Source organism: Musa acuminata, chromosome BXJ1-7 (assembly GCF_036884655.1).
Source record: "Musa acuminata AAA Group cultivar baxijiao chromosome BXJ1-7, Cavendish_Baxijiao_AAA, whole genome shotgun sequence".
NCBI lineage: Eukaryota > Viridiplantae > Streptophyta > Magnoliopsida > Zingiberales > Musaceae > Musa > Musa acuminata.
This window is the reverse complement of record NC_088333.1, coordinates 2,850,408-2,871,260: the sequence shown is the minus strand read 5'-3', so window position 1 is coordinate 2,871,260 and position 20,853 is coordinate 2,850,408. Positions and strand designations below refer to the sequence as shown.

Here is a 20,853-nt window from a genome sequence, read left to right as displayed (position 1 = left end):
TGCGCCTAAAAATAATTAATTCATTAAATGATAACAGTCCCTGGAATTCAAAAACTGCAATTTTTAAGAACCATTTACCCATCTATACTAACTTCAAAATAACCGTGATTCGTTACTGGTTGATAGAAATGGCCCCGTGTATATAGCAATCGAATAACAGGTAAATGTTAGGGTAGATTTCAGCGGGTAGGTAAACATATTCCTCGACGAAAACAGCCGACACTGCACCCAGACGGCTGTCGGTGGGCCAATGTGAGCTGTATGGACACGTGCCGCGTCTCCATAGGGTGGGTGCGCTGGATCCTGCGATTCCGATTCCGGCAGGTATAAAAGACCTCCGACCGCCTCTAAATTGTCGGTAGCTAAGTCTCGCCGAGCCGGAAGAGGGAGGGAGACGCGGGCGGCGGAGGTGGCGGCGGAGATGATGCGGCGTTCGGGCTCGGAAGGGGGGTCGAGTGGGGGGTCGGCAGAGGAAATGTGGGGGGAGGCGGCGGGGTGGGAGATGAGGCCGGGAGGTTTGCTGGTCCAGCAGCGGGCTCCGGTCCCCGGGAGACCGCCGCCGCCGCAGGTGCGTGTCCGAATCTCGTATGGCGCTGCCAGATACGAGGTCTCCGTCTCCTCCGTCGCCACCTTCGGTAAGTTTCCTCCTCTTTTCTACTTCGATTTGCTATACTAATTAGTTCCTTATCGTTGTCGACGCTGTTCGCGAGTGAATCCTGATGTCAAGCTAGCTTCTTCTTTGGTGCTTCTCTTGTCGTTTGATTTCGTTCTCGCTTCCAAGCATTTCCAATTCGGGGTCAGTAATTGTGTGAAGCGATCAAAATTGGTCGATCAATTAGCTGGAAAGGCTATAGAAGGGATTAAAGTTATAGTCTCTTTTTTTTTCCCTTCTTGTCCGTTGCAGATTATTTCTCCTAGTTCCTTTAAATTTGTCGTTTTCAATCTCCTCTTTCACAGTACAAACGGCATAGTTCTTCCAAGAATCGAAAACATTGTTCGCTTGTTACTCGATAAGTTCAACAAACTCTTAGAAATAATGGTTGGAGGTCACAGGTTCCCATCTTTCGTTGGGATTCTACACAGCTGGAACTTGAGATTGCTTTGTCACTTTAATATTCAATCCAGTAGTCAACTTGGAATTAATTATGTAATTAGATTCCCAAACCAGCAATTTTCAAATGGGCAGCAATTTCTTTGTTGCGTGAGCCATTGAAATTATTGGATTCTGTTGATCCAACATCCTAAATTTATTGGACCAATGGTGCAGTCCACCGACAGTTTGCCTATGCCCCACTTAATTTAATATAAAGGTGACAGTTGATTGTGGTAGTTAAGTACTAAATTGTGAGTCTTCTTAGTAATTCTCTAACTATCTGATCTCTTCTACTGTAGGAGAATTGAAGAAGCTTCTGATGGCCGATTCAGGGTTGCAGCCTGCCGAGCAGAGGCTGCTTTACAAAGGGAAGCAGAGAGGCGACAGCGAGTACCTTGATGCATGTGGTGTGAAGAACCGGTCTAAGATTGTATTGGTTGAGGACTCGACAAGCTTGGAGAGAAGATATACTGAGATGCGCAAGAATGCAAGGATGCAAAGGGCCCACCGAGCCATCTCCACCATTTCACTAGATGTTGACAAATTGGCAGATCAGGTGCAACAACCTCATCCCTTGGAACTTTGTGTTATGTACTAGGACATGCAAGAGTAATCTTCTACTTGATATTATTATAATGTTGCTGCAGAAATCTTATAATTGAAGTTAGGTGAAATTCTTAAGTGTATTATGTATAGAACTCATCTGCTAAAGATACATCTTTTGCAGTGTCCTACAGCAACCTAAATGATTTTCCATGAGCTGATAATAATAGAAAATGTATGTATAGAACATAACTCGCGCCCACCTTTTTTTTTGTGTGAAAATGATAATTTCAAAATGGTCATTATCCATTGATTGCTTGACTATGCAACTGTAGAAGTGACCTTTTAATTGCCTTCACAGAACATTAATGTGTATGTAAAAGAATAGATTTGTTTTAGTTATTTATTACTGCTGCTACAAATTTCAAATAGTTTGATCGTTTTTTTCAACAGTATTGTCTTTGACTTACATGCTTCTATTTTTCTTAAAACTTTTGTGCTAGGTTACTACCATGGAGAAATATATTAGAAATGGAAATAAAGTTGCTGAAGTACAGATCACAACATTAATAGAGTTGCTCATGAGACAAGCTATTAGACTGGATAGCATTTCCGCTGAGGGAGATGCTTCTTCCCAAAGAAATCTGCAGGTTTGGGTATACGGAATTATTTCTTATTTTATTTCTGTGTAGTTCAAAATTTCAAATATCAATATAGTAAGAGGTGTAATGTCTTGTATATATAGAATTTGTCCAATCTGTATCTTCTTTGATTTCATGTTGTTATATATATATATATATATATATATAAATAGTTCAATCAGTTCTCTGATCTCATGTTGCTTGCCTGTGCTTGGTATATATTATAAACCCTTTCCACAAAAAAATATAGTATAAACCCAGGAATCATGTTATCTGAGTAAACCCATGTCATACGCTGATAGCAGGTCGAAAGCCAGCATGCTTGTGGAATAAGAATTTTCAGATATCATATTATCCTTGTGTTCATTATGGACTATTCAAATTCTGATTAGAAATTTTCTGCATTATTTAGTCAGTGAATATGCAATTGAATGGAAGAAAGAGTTAGTGTTAGATGAGATATGAATCTATGCAGATTAATGGAGCTTCCAACTGGAAGTAGAGTTATTTTTAAAATAGAATAAACTTTATGGCATAGTAAATTCTGCACTATACTATCTATATATTATAGTTTATTGTTCACAACATCCGTTGTTAGAAATAGTCAGAACCAGTTTTGAGCTGTCAAAACATTTTCTTCTAAAAAACAAAACAGTCGATGCAATCTCTGGTGCTGTCGGTTTGTCATTTTTTCTTTGATGAGATCTGAAAGACATCAGTAGGGCTGTGGTTCATGAAAACGGAAGTTTGGTGCTGTTCTTCTTTAATCACTTTGAGCTAAAAGAAAAGGCGGATTTCTGGTTCTTGACAACTTAATGGACTTTCTCATGTTATTATACAAGTTTGATATTTGTCTTTCCAGATTAATTCTCTTGAATATAGTTTTCAATTCTATATTGAACCACACTAATGTTGTGTGTTATTCTCCAGGCTAAAAGAGTACAAAAATGTGTTGAAACACTGGATGTGCTGAAAGTTTCCAACACCAAATTGAAGCCAGTGGTAGTGACAACAAAGTGGGAGACATTTGATCCACCAACAACAACACAATGGGAGTATTTCGAGTGATTCTACTCTTTCTCCTCCTCCTCTCATTCTTTTGGTGTATTGTTCAAGTGTTCACCAGGTATGCAGTAGACAAATTGAAGTGTTTTCATACATTGATCAGCTCAATAACAATTGCCTCTTTGTTTGCCATTTCCTGGCTGTTTTTCTTTCGGAGAGAGAAAATGCCTACAGCAGCCACATCAGAAGGTTTCCGCCTGATGTGTCTGATCCATTGAGATGGCAAACTTTTGTATTAAGTAAACTCTTCTTCCTCAGGCCAAGCGTAAAAATATACTCATTTTTTATGCTTAGCCCAAGATATTTTTCTCAGGCTAGGTTTTTAAAAATGCATCCGAGATGTCTCTCTCAGTTAAGTATAAAAATGTGTCTAAAATATCTTCCTTAGGCCAAATATGAAAATATGTTTGAAACGTGCTTAAGTATGAAAATATTTTGGAAGATGTTCTCTCTTAGGTTAAATGTGAAATATATCTTCCTTAGGCCAAACATGAAAACACACATTGTGAGAATACACCTTTTTTTTTTCTAGTCTGTCTTATTTTGCCAGCTATAACTTTACTTTGGACACATTTGTATGACTCAATGTTGTCTAGCATCAGCATATTAAAATCTTTAATAATAATAATAATCATCATTGGTAGACGGATCAAATCAATCAAATGGGTGATCAGACAAGAAAGCAGGTATCTCTGATGGTCACATTATTTAAGACCCTCAAAACATAAAATATTGCAATACAAGTTAGCTCAAAATTAATGTTACCTCATGTTGCTTAGATCGGCTCAACCTTCTGCCAATTCAATGTGCTATCTCCAATGATACAAAACTTGGGGATAATAAATAGTATAGTAAAATATCTATTGAATATTTGTTTGTCTATTTAGGAAAAGACTTATTCATAACATATTTTGTTCATCCAAAGTTTGATATATATATATATATATATATATATATATATATATATATATATATAACTATAACTATTTACAGCCCTATTTTTACTATTTACAACACCCTTATTATTCATGATCCCTTAAAATATTTAAAAATAATAATATTTTACTATTTACATCCTCTCTTATTTCATTTTTACACATTCTTTTTTCTCGATAGCTTTCGTTGATGCATCTACCATAATTTACAAAGGTCCAGAATTTAACATTTTAACTGACCTAGAAGATGATGTCTTCTGGATTATTATAAAATATATATAATAATAAAAATGTTAAATTATTATAATAAATATCAAAAATATTTTTTACTTTCTTCTTTTTTGATCTTTAGTTCATTTCATTTCATCATTTATCGGTGATTAAAAAAAAAAGGAAGATGTGGAGGAAGAGAAGGGGAAAAATAAAAAGAAAAGGATGGTAGGTAAAAGGTAAAAATATTGTATCAAAATTAAGTTATAAATTGAGGATATATATGTGTTTATTTACGAAGGGATAACTTAGAATTATTCAAAAGTTCTTAACATGGGATTTTAAACAACACTAAAAGGATTGTAAATAATAGTAATCTCCTTCTATTAATCATATTAATTTTAAAATATCTAAAATACCCTTTAATACTTTCACTAGTCTTAAATTTAAAAGGATTAAATAAATATACATATTACTAATTTATATAACTATTTTTGAAAATATCAATATCATTTATAATTTCAACATCATTATGCTAATGATCCACTAATTGAGAATAACCACAACAGCATCTACATTAGACTCAAAAATCACTAACTTAGACGGATACATAATATCCTACAGCTTTGGCTATATTTTCTCTGGTGACCAGCCACAGAGATAGATCGGCAGAGGGCAAAAGCATCGGAAGTCCCCCCCCCCCGTCTCAGAGGCCGTCAAATGTGGGGATTCCTGCTGCGTTTTGTTGTCATGTTCAGCCCACTCGGTGTTCGATGAAATGCCACGCCAACCACAGTAGTGAAAGAAAGGATAATGGCGGAAGCACAAGGAAGCCTTCTTATTGGAGAAGAGGCGGTTGCAGGAATCAAACCTCCTGTGGTCCGATGCTGGGCTCACTGTGCAAGGCCACCAAGCACGGGTGAGTACTGAAGCGATGCAACTTGTACTTGAAAGCCAAATTGGTGGCCAATTATAATTCTTGTCATTCATTCACTCATTCATTCCACTTCATATCATGTCAATAAATACAATAATATATAATTTATATAAATTATAAAAAAAATATTAAAACTGTTTTGAAATATCATTATAGTATTTTCTCTAATTTAATAGCATAACAAATATAATAAATGAATCAAAATCGTCAATTATTGGATTTTCCACATTTGGTTGATTTTTTTTTTCTTTTTTGGCTATCTAACCCTTATGACTCATTGAAATCTCTTTCTAGGCTTAGCTTCGGTCACTGGGGGACATGTTTCTGAGGCACATTTGGAAGGTTTGCTGTCATGCAAGTAATGACAATGCTAGCATATGAAATAATACACATGAACAAAAATGTAGAGATTGAAAGATAGTAGACAAACGTAGTCCGTATAATACTACTAACTTACCGCTACTCGGCTTGTTATTGTAGATAACGCTGGCCCCACCAGGTACGAAGACGGGTGGTTCGATAATCGAGTCTACGTTGTAATCAATAATTCGTTCGATGCTGATGTTTGATCTGGCCATATCATCTATCATCACCATGATCATGATCAGTTATCGTTCATCATTCATCGTTGCCTCATAAGAGCGTAAGGGAAGCGACAAGCGGTCGACGACGTCGCCGTCTCCTCTCTCGAAACTCGTAAGCGCTTACCTCCGCCGGGTGCCCGCCATCGTCGATCGCTGCCGCCTCCAGGGAAAGAGAACCATTAAAAGGATTTCGGAAGCAGGGAACCTCTGTTTCACCGCACCCGGTGTAATGATAAAGAAGGCGAGGACGTTCCCCACCAAAGGCACACGGGATTGATGCCCACCACCGGCCGGCCGGCCGTCCATCCCGCCTACCTTCCCCTGTAGGTATTGAGTCGTCTTCCGCCCCGGACTCTGGATTTTGTCCTACCGATTCTTCTTTTTTGAGTTGGTGCACAATCTCCGTCTCGAAAGTTGTGCGAGATCTGGTCGCTTCAGTTCCACTTATTGCTCTTGTTTCTACGCTGTTCTTCTTTTTTTTTCGTTTTTGTTTCTTGAAAGAGACGAGGAAACAATCCTTTTTTGCGTTTGGCAGATTCTGTTTCCGGAGTTTGTGTGGCTCTGGTCAGGTTCTCCTGGATAAGCTTTTCACCAATTTGACTTTTTCGTGTATGTCTTTAAGGCCAAGATGGATTCTTTTATCCTTTTGGTGTGTCCGCTTTTTAGTGTGAAAAAAGTTGGGGCCATCTCAAGAAGTTGATATTCTTCTTGTATATCTTTGCAGGCAAGATGATTTCTTTTTTCCCAGTTCTTGTGTCCGCTTTTTAGTGCAATAACGGTTTTCTTTTCAAGAATCTGAGTTTTTCTTGTATATCTGAGAGACTGAGAGAGAGAGAGAGAGAGAGAGAGAGAGAGAGAGAGATTTTCCTTTCCTTAAGCCCGCTTTTTCAGAGGGTTTGGTTCGTTGACGCGACTCTTATGGGCCTATTTTGTGCATTCAGTTGATTGATTCTTGGAGTTGCTATTTGAGGTCTGCTCAGTGAAGGAGTTGCGGTTTGAGGTTCTTGGAAGCCATGGGTTTCAAGCCGCTGGTCTGGTACTGCCAGCCAGAGAAGAATGGAGCTTGGGCGAAGGTGGTTGAAAACGCATTTGGTGCGTACACACCCTGTGGCATGGAGAGCTTGGTCGTTTGCATCTCTCATTTGGCCCTTTTTGGTGTCTGTTTCTATCGAATATGGAGGACCAAGAGGGATCTCACCGTCCGGCGATACTGTCTGAGGTCTCCATATTATAATTATTTGTTGGGCCTGGTTGCTGCGTACTGCACAGCGGAGCCGTTGTTTAGGATGGTAATGGGCTTTTCGATCACAAACTTGGATGGACACACAGGTCAGGCTCCCTTTGAGGTGAGTGCTTACCCAGTCTCGTAATTAGTCTTGTTTTATAACAACTCATTACCTATAATACTGTGCCTTGCATGCTAAAATGGGCTTACGGATTTTGTTGGAGTGATTTTTCTCCCTGATCAGTGTGACAAACTTCATCATATGCACTTAATCTATATGGTTTCAGTGGTTGTAATTTTGCTTGCAGCATGTCGCTGAACAGCTTTAAATTGGGATGCTAGAAGATACTCTTTAAGATTTTATATATATATATATATATATATATATATATATATATATATATATATATATATATATATATATAAAAGGGTCGATTACATCAATCATAGTACTTCTCACACTGGTAAACTAGGTTTTTATCACTCTCACCTTCTAAGAAAAAAAGTAGACAAATAATTTCCTCCATAAGTGTTAGCGTGCATCTTACTTCATGAGCATCCTCTTTTAATCTTTCAGAAGCCTCTGCATTCATGTCATTTGAAGTGTCACTATCTAGAGGAGCTTCTTCACCAGTTGGTTCTGGACTTTTCCTCTTATGATCCATTTTTTACTGATTTTGATTTTGCAGCACGAGGTATCTGAATTTACAAGTTAATTATAATTTATGAACTTCTTGCAGGTACTTTCACTGCTCATCGAGGCTGTTGCTTGGTGCTGCATGTTTGTGATGATAGTACTGGAGACGAAGATTTATATTCACGAGTTTCGGTGGTATATCCGTTTCATAGTTGTCTATGTACTGGTTGGTGAAATTTCTATGTGCAAACTTGTTCTCTCTGTGAGACAATACTATGACAAGTAAGTTGCTTGAATATTCATTTTTGTTACTTTTTAACTGATTGATTATTTTCTTTGTTGCTGTATGCAAGCATGTAAAGGGAACCAATTGTTATAGACATCTAAAGCTTTTAAATCCTGAGAGTATATTGATCCTACTCAAAACCAATTATAGCTTTCAAATGGTTTTACAATGTCTAGTACATGTGGAAGTTGATCCTCATTGGTTTACAATTTCTATGCATGACTTGCATTATCTGACTATAATACTTTACATTTTAGAACTAGAGAATCATTTATGTTATTTTTATTTTCTGCAGATCGATCTTTTACCTGTACACCAGTGAGATCGTGTCCCAGGTATTTATATTTTTCTTCATTTATCTTACTAATATGTCATATAAATTCTGTTTTAAATTAGTTAAAATTATCTTTGAAGGATGAAATATCATCTTAGAAGTGTTTTAATGCATGCGATGCTTACACTCGATAATGGTCTTTGAAGGATGACATCTCATCTTTGAAGTGTTTAGGGCACATGATAATAACACTTGATAATCCTTTGTTCACAATGTCAGCTCTTCAGTGCATCTATTGGCATGGTGGAACTGAGCTTTAAATAGATCTATTTTTGTGTTCAAGGACATGAATTTTACTTAGGACATTCTTTTTTTTTGCGATGCAGTTTTTGTTTGGTATCCTTTTGCTGGTCTATGTTCCTAGTTTGGATCCTTATCCTGGCTATACTCCAATTAGAACTGAGGCATTGATTGATGACATGGACTATGAACCACTTCCTGGAGGGGAGCAGATTTGTCCTGAGAGGAAGGCCAACATACTTTCCAGTGAGTATCTATAGAAAACTGATTCTTTATGTAATGTCTTGAATCTTGATAGTGGTATCTTGGACGCTCTTGGATGCTCACTTACTGCTTTTACCCTAGGAATATTCTTTTCATGGATGACTCCTCTCATGCAACAAGGCTTTAAGAGGCCCATCACTGAGAAAGATATTTGGAAATTAGATTCATGGGACCAGACAGAAATACTGAATAGCAGGTTTGCATCCCCAGTCTCCGTGGCTAGTTTCTCATAATGTCTCTCTTTTCGTATCCTTGTAATGCTCTCTTGTTTCAGGTTTCAGCAATGTTGGGCTGAGGAATCTAGGAAACCCAAACCTTGGCTGTTGAGAGCATTGCACCGCAGCCTTGGGGGAAGGTATAAACTACTAACTGGTTGAATTTTCATATTTCTTGGAGACATCCGTTTTTTGATTTTATACCCTGTAGATGACCTTTTTGTTCTATTTTTCAAACACTTCAGTCACTTTTTTACTTTCTCTACAGATTTTGGCTTGGTGGCTTTTTCAAGGTAATAAATGAAAGTTTTTGTTATCGTTCTGTGGTGTCTCTTTTGATTGAGTTCTTCTCTTTCACTTGAACTTAAAATAGAAATAAGAACATTGCAATTGACTTGGTAACAACAAAGCTTTTTGTTATCTTTTATGTGAAAGTTCCTGTTATCAGATAATAATAAATATTTTGTTTAATGTTTCCGGCAATTCCAACAATTCATGGCACTTATGCTGCAAAACCTTTTCTTTAAATTTTCAAGCACAGATTATTCGCTTTTTTTTAATAATGGGAAAGAAAAGGATCCCTGCATTTAGAGATGTCAAATAATAAGCTTAGGTGACATGACGGATTAGTCGATAATGCTTGTAGCCTTGAACATTATATGAATTTTAGGTCTGTTTAAAGTTTTATCCAGATGAGATGGTTCATATCTCTATTTGATCATAATTAATTTTCTCTCAGCAATACAGAAAATGACAGAAAGAAAAGGATTCTATTTAGATAAGTCTTGACTTGTGGTCAGAGTATCTTGGTAATTTAATTGCCGTGCTTCCTCTTTCCTATGGAGTTTTCTGATGAAAGCTATATATTAGTTTTCCAAGAGTAAAATTTTTTTTCCCTACATCAGCTTCTCTCCTGCAGTGCCACTAACTGTATTACCTGAAGATATCTTGTAAATTAGAAAGAAATTGCCAATTTGTTGCCAGACATATACTTGCATACTATCAGTAGGACTACAATAATAAGATTGATGCTTGTTTGAGTTAGAATTCAGTTAAAAATTATAAGATGAAGCTCCTTTAAGGTTACTGCTTCAATATGTAGAAACTCGATTCTAGTATACATTTTCCCTATTGCAAACAATACTTATGCTAATGTGAGTTTGACTTGATGCATGAGTTGGCCATGTGATCAGTATTCAGCAGTGAGCATTCATTGTTAAAAGTAGCCCAGATGCATCTTTCCCCTTACCTAGGGTCAATAATTAGAAATCTATTTAGCTGGATTGTGTCTAATAAATGAACTTAATTTTGATTAGGTATGAATTTATTCAGGGACAAGAAACATTTTTGATATATGATAATTGTTGATTTATGGCGGTAGTCCAATTACTTTCAACTAGTGATCGATTCATAAAGTAGCAGTGAACCAAGTTGATGGAGAATAAAATGGAAACCACATTTTGCAAATTTCCGACTCTTTGTATGGCAGTCTTTATATATTTCATGATTCTTCTTGGATAACTTTTTTTCTTCTACTTGGCTCAGATTGGTAATGATGCATCTCAATTTGTTGGTCCATTAATTTTGAACCGTCTTTTGCTGGTAAGTTCATTTTTTTACAATAAGCATGCAAGTGCTGTGCTGTCTCTTAATTTATGAAGCTTTTGACATTCCCTCTTTTTTGTGCTTGTATACTGGTCAAATATTTATTTGTTGTCTAAAGTCTAAACTAGCAAATTCTTGAAGTTGCTAGTCTTTCATGATTGAGTTTATTGATCGTTTTTTGTTATGGCTGAAAATTTTTCAGAACACTGTCATGCTCTATGAACCCCTCTTTTTGTATTAACTAAGGGTGTTCAAGGTCTAGTCAACTGGTTGCTACCAAGTTTTACTGGAGTCTGAACCAGGTTGAGTTTTCCCTTGAGCAAAACTAAGAACTATTACTGTCTCAGTGAATTTGTGGACCAATTTGGTTCCTTGGTTTCCCAGTTATTCAAGTTGAGTTATACTTGTTAGAAAAAGGGCACCATAATGGTGAAGTATAACATAGCCAGTGGTGGTGGTGTGAGATGATTCCTGTTCCGTCGTCATAGTAGAGCTTGCTTGTACATGTGTAGTGACCTTGGAGACCGGAGAAGTGAGAAGACCACAGCATAGGCACCAACAACAGAATGAGGGTGATTGAGAATTTGAAATGGAGGAGGCACCTAAGATATCGAGTGGTGTTTATAGGGAATCATGGTGATTATGGACCTTAGGGCTACTGTTGCAGAAGAGCACATCTCTAACAAGACTTTGGGATTGTAGAAAGAAGTAAATAACTCTCATGTAACAGTGATTTTGGAACTATGATTATAACATTCATATACTTGTTTCTTGTATGTGCATTTGAGTTAAAAAACTTCTGTTCCATTGGAACTTAAATTGTCCTAACTGTACACTATTAGGAAAAGGATATCTGTATGAGTGACTCTTGGATGCTTTTTGACCTCTCCCCAAGCATGGACAGTTGAGATGAACATTAGACATTATCTAGGTTGCACCATGAGATCACATCCTTAATTCTCCCATTATGTATGTAGGCACACAGACACATATGTTAGACGTGATTCCGCTGTCAAGCATTTTTCCAATTTCAGGCGAATATGCCGTCCAAGTTGTCAATTAGAAAATATAACTACCAAGATAACAATTTTTTATAGAAAGAACATCCAAGCATGAGCTTTAGGCTTGACAAGCACTTATGTTTACTACGACTTTGTGGGAGGGAAGTTAGTCTTGTTATCCTACAAAATCTTACCAAAAGTAATCTTTACTATTCTGAAATGTGAATCTCAAAATTAAAATTTTTTGTTTTATACTAGAGTATAATGGGGCTTTAGAACACCAAGTGGGCTTAGAAAAGACTATAAAAACTTCCTAAATCATCAACTGAAAATAATGACAGAACGACAATAATAGAAAAATAAAAATTTATTACTACTTGGCATTGGCGAGGTGGGCTTGATCAACCCTCCCCTTTCTTGACTAGGAGGAATGAGTTGAAAAAGCTTCAGTCACTCTGTGGTAAGGTTGTCTAATGCATTGAAAAAGCTTTATATATGTCATATATGTATATATATTCTTACAAATATATCATGTGTAAGAATATATATACATATCTGATATATATATAGAAGTATAAACATAAATGGGTTATCTAATGCATGACTACTAATAATGCAGGTCTTGAAAGGATCAATATATACAGTCTTATTCCTACAAGTAAAAAGGTTGACTTAAACCTTGGTCAGCTAGATCTCAAAGGAGCAAGCTTATTATGATCAAGGTTTGCGATTTCGAATCGTACTGCCCGTATCAGGCGGTACGTACCAGTCCGCCCGTGAATCGGTATGCGAACTGCCCACTATGGGGGTCTGCTCGAGTTCGATACGGGGTTATTTCGGACGGTATCAGCCTGGCTGCGGCGAGGCTAAGGGAGAAGCATTGAAGAAGGAAGAAGGAAAGTGCGTTCGAAGAAGAGGGAGAATTGGGAGAACCTCGACGTGAACTTGTTTCCACATCCTTTCTCGATCTCGATCCGGTGTCACGTCCCTCAACAATCTCGATCCAGGAGGTAACGATGAGGAGATTCATAAAGAGGAGGATCTAGAGGCGCGGGGATCAGGAGAGGCGGTGACTAGAGCAGCGGAAGAGGTGGTCTCTTTCATTGCCTCGTCTATGACTCTGCGGCCTTCTTCTTCGCTATGTTCTTCGCTGAAGTGTCACGGACAAACTTCTAAACAAGATGTTGGATGTAATGCTTATGTGTGTCCGTGTCTTTTGGCATGTTCATGCCTTGTACAACATGTAAAGGGGCGGCCGAAGGCTTAATAGTCCCATTTTAGTTGGGTTGGTGGCCTCTTTAGGCTTGTAAATAAAGGTTGTGTCATGTGGACACGCGCGAGAGCTTTTCGGTCTGTAATGGACCATTTTACCCTTTGTTGTGCAACTGTTCAGAGCTTGTAAAGTCTGTTTGTAATTTGCATTGTCTATGAAGTGTTTTTCGGAGATGTTTGCTTGTGGATCCTGATTGAGGCGTTCACTTTAACCCGTTCTCTCTTTTGTTGGTCTTAAGGGACAATGGGAGGCTTCGGGGAGGTTGACCTTTGCGGACGGACGCGCGAGGGTGCCGCACGACTTAGGCAAAACCAGCTAAGTCCGTGACAGATGGTATCAGAGCGGGACAAGCACTCATAGAAACACTTGACATGCAAACGTGGGGGACCTAGCAGGGCTGCGTTGAGGGCAGTCAGCAACGCGCGACCATTTGAGGGAAAACGGGCATGGAGATGTAGGGAAAAGAGTCGCTCAGAGGAGCGGGAATCTAACATTGGCATTCAGAGGAGCGGGCATCTAACATTGGCATTCAGAGGAATGGCCAACCCTTCGCGCAAGAGGCACCACGAGAACAGGCAAGCTTGGAAGAATGCGGAGCGCACAAAGGTTGGGATGGCTGAGTTTGAGCTACGGCTCAACGTTGACAACTTTACTTGATGGTGCTCAAGGCAAGCGTGGCGCTTGGCAAAGGACGAGACCATGCAAAGTGGAATGAGTTGCTCAGCGACCGAAAGAGTTGTGCAAAGCTCACAGAGGTGAGGGGAATTGCTAACTCGAAGAATTCGGTACTCATCCATGGGCTTGTATGCGGACGATGGAATGTTCGTGGCCATCCCAAGGCGGTCGAGACTCGGCGCCATGGAGCATTGAAACTTTCTCTTCGGCATGCGAAGGATACGTCCAGAGGAGGCTAAAGTGTGCAACGAGTTCAGCATGTTGCTAGACCTTGAGGGGTGCAGCGGTGGCTGTATTGACGTGGAGGCGCAATCTAGCAAGTGCGTTTGCAAGAGGCAGAACAATGCACAGTTTGTTTAGCAGATCGGAGTAGTCTAAGGGGATGGTGGTCTCCGAAACGAAGAGAGTTGTTGCTCCAACGGGACAGTTATCCAGGAGGGATAAGTCTCGGCACTCCAGAGGGAGAATCATGTGAGACGGACTTCACATGTTGAGGAGGAGTACCTCACAAACAACAACTCCACGAAGCTCAATGGACCGAGCAAGCAGCGAGGAGTTGCCGCATGATCTCGCTCGAGAGAATGCATTGGTGGATGCATTGCGAGATCAAGTGGGGGAGCGACCTGAAGCAACTTAAATGAAGGCACACTTAGAGTCGATATGGAGATCAGACTCAAGGGAGGGCTGACCCGTAGAATGGTGGGCGCGAGGGCCACCATCGACTCAATGCAAAAACGAGGAGTGGAGCAACTTGGGTGTAACTTGGCGAAGTACCCAAGCCGCATAAAGGGAGCCAGCAGAGAAGTTGGAACATGGAGCAGAGGCACAGTGCTTTTCTTAGACAGAGGTCAAGGACATGAACTCTTGCAGAGGCAAGAGCAGGACCATGTTGTTCCATGGGTCCTTCATTCTGACGGAGTGGACTCATCTTGCATGTTGCCAAAGACGAAGGGAGCTTCTGGGCACATGCACCTTATCTCGGAGGAGCATTTGATGGAGGAACTAAGGCGACTCAATTTGCAGAGGCGAAGTTGAGTTCAGAAGACCTTAGCACGGGGCAAGAGGACGTAGAAGCGGGTACTCTTGAAGAATATGCCACAGTGTTGCCATTCGAGCTGCTATGAAGGAAGCAGTGCGCAGCGGAGATTGTGCTGGTAGGGGCCGAGGCCCAGGATCCAAGCAATGGTGCACAAATTACAGCGAAGTCAGTGGACTTCGGGAGCTACTAGGCGACGGACTGTCCTAGAGCGGTGCTTCATCTAGGTGTGACCCAAGAGTGGGTGGAAAAAGGTCGATTGCCAAAGGAGCGAACAAAATCGAAGGTGGAAGAGACCCTGCGATGTATTGGCAGAGGCCACACATGGAGGGTTCACAATTCGAGTTTATTCCACGGGGATCAGAATGCAATGGAGATGTCACCAGTGTTGAATCTCGGATTTTGATGATGAAGTCAATTGTCATTTGTTGTCTAATCTATGTGTTGAGATAAGTGTGCAGGATTAACTACGATGAAAGTTAGACAAGCAGCAGGAGTTGCGCCGGAGTCAAGATCATGATCACGTTGGGAGTTCGAGAGTTCGACGGAAGTTCGGACGGTCGTCGGAGGTTCTGCGAGAACAGATCCGAGAAGTCCAGAAGCTTGCCAAGCGAAGCTCGTCGGAACTCGCCAAGTGGATCGTCGCAAAGTCCAGGAGTTTGCCGGAAGTCCGCAGAAGAATCACCGAGGGTTCATCGGATGATCGACGGAAGTTCGCCGGAAGAAGCGATTGACGCATCGGAGCAAAGCTGCAGAAATTGTCTTAGATTTAATCGTAGTTAGCACGTTGATTAAGTTGGAAAATGGGAGGTGATCCCATTAGCTTAATCTTGGGGCAATTGGGCCCCTGAAAAGATTGAAATTGGGCCGAATGGAGCTAACCATTCAGACCCTGATTGCACCAGGAGGTGCAACCGCCTAGGCCAGGAGGTGGCACCGCCTGGGCTAAGTCTCCCAGCGAGACTGGGCGGTGCAACCGCCCCAGCCAGGAGGTGCAACCGCCTGAGCTCAGTCTTCGAGCTAGACTGGGCGGTGCAACCTCCCTGACAGAGAGGTAGCACCGCCTGAGCTCGGTCTTCAAGCTCTGGTAGAGAGGTGCAATCGCCTCAGTCAAGAGGTGGCACCGCCTGGGGCTCAGTCTCCGAGCCAAACTCAGGCGGTGCAATCGCCCATGACAGAGAGGTGCAACCGCCTGGGCTCAGTCTCCGAGCTTTGCCAGGCGGTGCAACCTCTCCAGTCAGGAGGTGCAACCGCCTGATCCCGGAATTCCGGGATTTAATCGTTTTGGGCTCCAAATTTGAACTGGGTTGGGGCCTATAAATACCCCACCCATTCAACACAGAAATTATATAGACCTACACCGAAATCTTGATTCTTTCTGTGATTCTAAGAGCTCAAAATTGTTGTAAAGCCTTTAAGTCTCCTCCTTCTGTTCTTTAAGCTTCTGAATTGTAAAGTGAGGAAAGAAAGGTTCTGTAAGGGTTGTCTCCTGAGCCCATCAAAAGGAGTGAAACTGTAAAAGGGCAGTTGGCCTTCGCCCATTGAAGGAAGGCAGCTAGTTGACGTCGGTGACCTCGTCGGAGGAGGAAGCCAAAAGTGGAGTAGGTCAAGACTGACCGAACCACTCTAAATCTCTGGTTTGCTTTTATTTCGAGTACCTTATCATTACTGCAAACCTCCTACATAACTACTGCTCTCTGCGCCTTTACGAACAAGTTCTAAGTGCTGATCTTTTCGAATATGCATTCAGACGTAAATCTGTGTTTTTCGTACGATCAGCTTACGTTTGTGTTTTGATTCTGCAAAACTGTCTTCTGCGCTTTTTATGAACTAGCTTCTAAGTTTAGATCTCTTTGAAACTGTTTTAGACGCAAACTACGTTTAGACATAAAACTGCGTTTAGACGCAAACTGCGTTTAAACGTAAACTGCGCAAACTGTGTTTAAACCAAGGTTCGCCGTACCGTACCGTACCGGCGTTTCGACCCGAGCTCGGTGCCGGTACGGTACGGTATACCGCTCGGTACACCCAAGTGTATCGAGCGGTACACTCACGTGTACCGAGCACTGTACACTGCTACAGTCGGTACGGGCTGGTCCGCGTACCGCTGGCCTGTCGGACCGGTACGTACCGCCCGTACCGGGCGGTACAGTCCGGTACGGCAAACCTTGGTTTAAACATAAAACTGTGTTTTAGACGTAAACTTCTTTTAAACGTAAAACTACGTTTAGACGTAAAATTGCGTTTAGACGCAAACTGCGTTTAGACGTAAAACTGCGTTTAGACGTAAACTGAGTTTAGACGCAAAACTGTGTTTAGACGCAAACTGCGCAAACTGTGTTTGGACATAAAACTGTGTTTTAGACGTAAACTACTTTTAGACGCAAACTGAGTTTAGACGCAAAACTGCGTTTAGACGTAAAACTGTGTTTAGACGCAAAACTGTGTTTAGACGCAAACTGTATTTAGACGTAAACTGTGCTTAGACGTAAACTGCGCTTAATCTTGAGTAATCTTAGAATCGGCTTTTACATCAAAATCATTTTTATCGGACGAACGCAGCTTTCGTTTTTAAATCGCTGAAAGATTTCCGCTGCACTAATTCACCCCCCCTCTTAGTGCTCTTGATCCTAACAACCAGGAGGCGACATGGTGCAGCGGATCGTGGTGGAATAGTTCGTGGCAATGCGATACACACAATCTAGTCCCGTGAGGGATAGATCATACGGAGGTATGTTCGGGAGCTACTGGGAGCTCCACTTCGGTGAACAACACGACGACAAGAAGGGCTATGGATTCAAGGAGTGAAGGCCATGGTACCGCAGAGGCGGGTCTTCCGTGCGTGCATCGAATTTTGCATCGGATGAAAACCTTGGTCATCAGCATATGGGGGCTGTGTTCCACCAAGGGAAAAGTTCGAATGCAAGTACCAGTGAGTCCCATGGGAGGGACTTGATCATGCAGAGGTATGATCGAAGCAGCTGGAGAGTTGGACTACTCCAGAGCTCATATTCGCTTAAGGGAGCCCGACAAGTCAGAGGACAAGGTCGAGTAAGCGAACGCTGCTACCAAGGAAGCTAAGGAGAACAGAATCGGTGCAAACCCTACAATGTGATGGCAGAGGCCATGCATGAGAGTTGCAGTCTGTCTTTCCATCGACCAAACAGACTGCTTGGAGAACACAGAGGTGTTGAAGCAGGAGGTCGAAAGGGGCGAGGAAGCGACGACGAGTCCAGAGGGACTTAGCTACCCAAAATCAAGAATCAGTGAGAATGGAGGTGGACTCAGAGGAGTGTCACAGAGACATCTATTGATCGTGAAGAAAAGGGATGCAGATGCGAGGCGACGGATAGTAGGGCCATGGGCATGGCAGCGCCATGGTACCGCAGAGGCGGGACTTCCGTGCAAGTCATTGATCCCTTGCTCTCATGGAGGGAGAGCGCTTGGTCGTGAAAGGGGCCGAGGAGGTAGAGCATGCAGAGGCAATCTCCAAGTACCGAGACAAGGCTGAAGGGCAGAGGCCAAGAAACTTCGTAAGACCGGTGTCAACAAGTTTCTCATCAAGATAGCCGTAAGTGAAGGATTTCGGGTCATGCAAGAGTGCACGACCAACGAACGAAGCAGGCAGTACGCGGTGCTGCAACTTTGCTACTCAGTGGAGTAGGCGGCAGGGTTGATGGAGAAGACGGTACAATCCCAGAGGTGACCTCATCTATCAGAGAATTACTCCAAGTTGGGGTGAAAACTTCCTGCATTCCAGAAGTTCAATGGCATTGAGAAGGTGAATCACAGTAGCTAACTCAACGCAAGGAGTGCAAACACTTCAAGTGCTTCAGAAGTGTGAGTAAAGAGCAGACGAAGGCCAGTAACCAGCTCGATGCATGAAGTACAACGTCGAGGAGGCGGGCGAAGTCAAGTAACCTTTGCCTTCTCAACTCTTAAGAGAATGGGCGAAACCGAGTACCCCAATTCTCTTATCTATCCAGCAGAGGAGCTCTGCACAAGTTCAAAGACCCTTTGAAGAGAATGGAAGACAATAGTTGTCAAATCCTCACCAACGGTGATCAGTGCTACTGAGAGTAGATTGTCCGCTTCATTTCCCAACGAAATGCCAATCGAAAGCGGAAGTGATGCGAACCTACTTGGATGTAACAACTAACTGAAAGAAGAGTCAATGAGCAGATGTTGTGGAGGAAGGACCCAAAACTTCAGAAGTTTGCGAGGCGATGCTCGTTAAAGCTCCAACAAGCATCCACCCAGTTCAAGCAGCATGTGGAATTTTTGAGAGACTGGCGCAGTAAGGATGGTCTTTTCCTTCATTTGGTGGATCCACAGGAATCAACGAGGATCAACACAACTCAGCCAACCCCACACCAGAGTCAGAGTCATTGGCTAGTTGAAGCAGCATGGCGGATCAAAGGTTCGACTACTCAAAAACAGCAGCGGAGAGCAGCTGGGAGCCAAGAGGCGCATTGCAGCTGGAGCAGAAGATTGAAGACTCAGCAAAGGCGAAGAGTTGCAGTGTTCACAAAGGCTTCGACGAGGACGTCGAAGGAATAAGTGGGGGAGAATGTCACGGACAAACTTCTAAACAAGATGTTGGATGTAATGATTATGTGTGTCCGTGTCTTTTGGCATGTTCATGCCTTGTACAACATATAGAGGGGCGGCCGAAGGCTTAATAGTCCCATTTTAGTTGGGTTGGTGGCCTCTTTAGGCTTGTAAATAAAGGTTGTGTCATGTGGACACGCGCGAGAGCTTTTCGGTCTGTAATGGACCATTTTACCCTTTGTTGTGCAACTGTTCAGAGCTTGTAAAGTTTGTTTGTAATTTGCATTGTCTATGAAGTGTTTTTCAGAGATGTTTGCTTGTGGATCCTGATTGAGGCGTTCACTTTAACCCGTTCTCTCTTTTGTTGGTCTTAAGGGACAATTGGAGGCTTCGGGGAGGCTGACCTTTGCGGACGGACGCGCGAGGGTGCCGCACGACTTAGGCAAAACCAGCTAAGTTCGTGACAGAAGGTCGAAGACGTTTGCAGCCTTCATCGCGTTCTTCGCCGAAGGCCAGAGACGTCTGCAGTCTTCGATGTCTTCGTCACCTTCTTCGCTGAATGACGTAGACAAGGCGACGAGAAGAGGAGGAGGCGATGTCGCCGAGGCTGCGTACACCTTTTTTTAATATTTTTATATTTTTGTATATTGTTTTTATATTTTTATATATTGATTTTTATATTTTTAGATCTATATATATAAGTGTACCGCTCGGTACGCCGTATCATACCGTACCAAGAAAGCTCGGTACACTGGTACGATATGAAATTTCGAACCTTGGTCATGATACTAAGGCCTATCCTCTATATTCATTTGTATATATACCTAGGTATATTAACACATACACATATCTTTAAGACTATAAGTAAGTGTTAGATGGAATTCGGTGAAAACTTTGTAGCAAAACAACATGGATGGTTTGATTACCCCTATTGTCTGGTTTGTTTTTCCCTGTTTAAAACTGTAAGCTTTGGTTCCATGGTAAGGTTGGTCCTTTGTTATCTAACCGATCAAGTTTCAAATTATAGAAACAAACACTTAGCTTGTAGGGGTAAAGGGGTAAGATTGTGTGCATTGATCACATTGACTGCACTGATGGAAGTCCCATGCATTGTCCATCCTTCTGTTCATTTCAGCTCCAAATCATGCTTTCGATTTTTTTGGTTTTCTTCTAATATCCATTGTGTTTACTTACTCTTTGGTTTTGGTGTTGTTATGCAACTATTCACATTTGATAAATTCTTTTACTTTGTATCTGATTTTAATTACTCTTAAGATAAATCTAAGAGAACACTGGCATGATTTGCAGTCCATGCAACAAGGGGAACCGGCATGGCATGGATACATTTATGCTTTCTCAATTTTTGCTGGAGTGGTATGTGTTCTATCTTATGCAGGTCTATTGTTCTTAGCCCAAGTACTTTTACTGCATAATGTTGATAAATGTGATTGAATAATGGTCTGTGCTGTGTTAGTCCACATGCTGTGTAGAAAAGGATGCATG

The 20,853-nt window shown here is 41.4% G+C and overlaps 2 protein-coding genes across 7 annotated transcripts in view; both read left to right on the top strand.

Moving 5' to 3' along the window:
- Positions 1–42: 42 nt before the first annotated feature.
- LOC103990744 (BAG family molecular chaperone regulator 1) lies at positions 43–5,442 on the top strand. 2 transcript variants are annotated; one of them, XR_010514853.1, is made up of 5 exons: positions 43–635; positions 1,393–1,649; positions 2,140–2,286; positions 3,208–3,403; positions 5,140–5,442. XR_010514853.1 is itself a non-coding variant. In XM_009409991.3 (4 exons), exons 1-4 carry the CDS (start codon positions 422–424, stop codon positions 3,343–3,345), a joined length of 756 nt encoding a protein of 251 aa, XP_009408266.3. In that variant the 5' UTR covers positions 43–421; the 3' UTR covers positions 3,346–3,635. The 2 variants fall into 2 exon arrangements, 1 of the variants encoding a protein (XP_009408266.3); XM_009409991.3 differs by lacking the exon at positions 5,140–5,442 and having other exon boundaries at positions 3,208–3,635.
- Positions 5,443–6,028: 586 nt separating this feature from the next.
- The window catches only part of LOC135678217 (ABC transporter C family member 2-like), a 36,687-nt gene continuing 21,862 nt past the window's right edge, over positions 6,029–20,853 (top strand). The window contains exons 1-10 of one of the 5 annotated variants that reach the window (XM_065190752.1): positions 6,029–6,331; positions 6,950–7,354; positions 7,974–8,152; positions 8,452–8,491; positions 8,817–8,976; positions 9,076–9,190; positions 9,269–9,349; positions 9,478–9,502; positions 10,755–10,811; positions 20,659–20,724. In XM_065190752.1, coding sequence (XP_065046824.1) covers positions 7,022–7,354; positions 7,974–8,152; positions 8,452–8,491; positions 8,817–8,976; positions 9,076–9,190; positions 9,269–9,349; positions 9,478–9,502; positions 10,755–10,811; positions 20,659–20,724 — 1,056 coding nt within the window. In that variant the 5' untranslated portion in view covers positions 6,029–6,331; positions 6,950–7,021. Of the gene's footprint in view, positions 6,336–6,596; positions 6,733–6,949; positions 7,355–7,973; positions 8,153–8,451; positions 8,492–8,816; positions 8,977–9,075; positions 9,191–9,268; positions 9,350–9,477; positions 9,503–10,754; positions 10,812–20,658; positions 20,725–20,853 lie in introns of those variants that run through there. The other 4 variants (XM_065190754.1, XM_065190751.1, XM_065190753.1 and 1 more) reach the window with 4 other exon arrangements.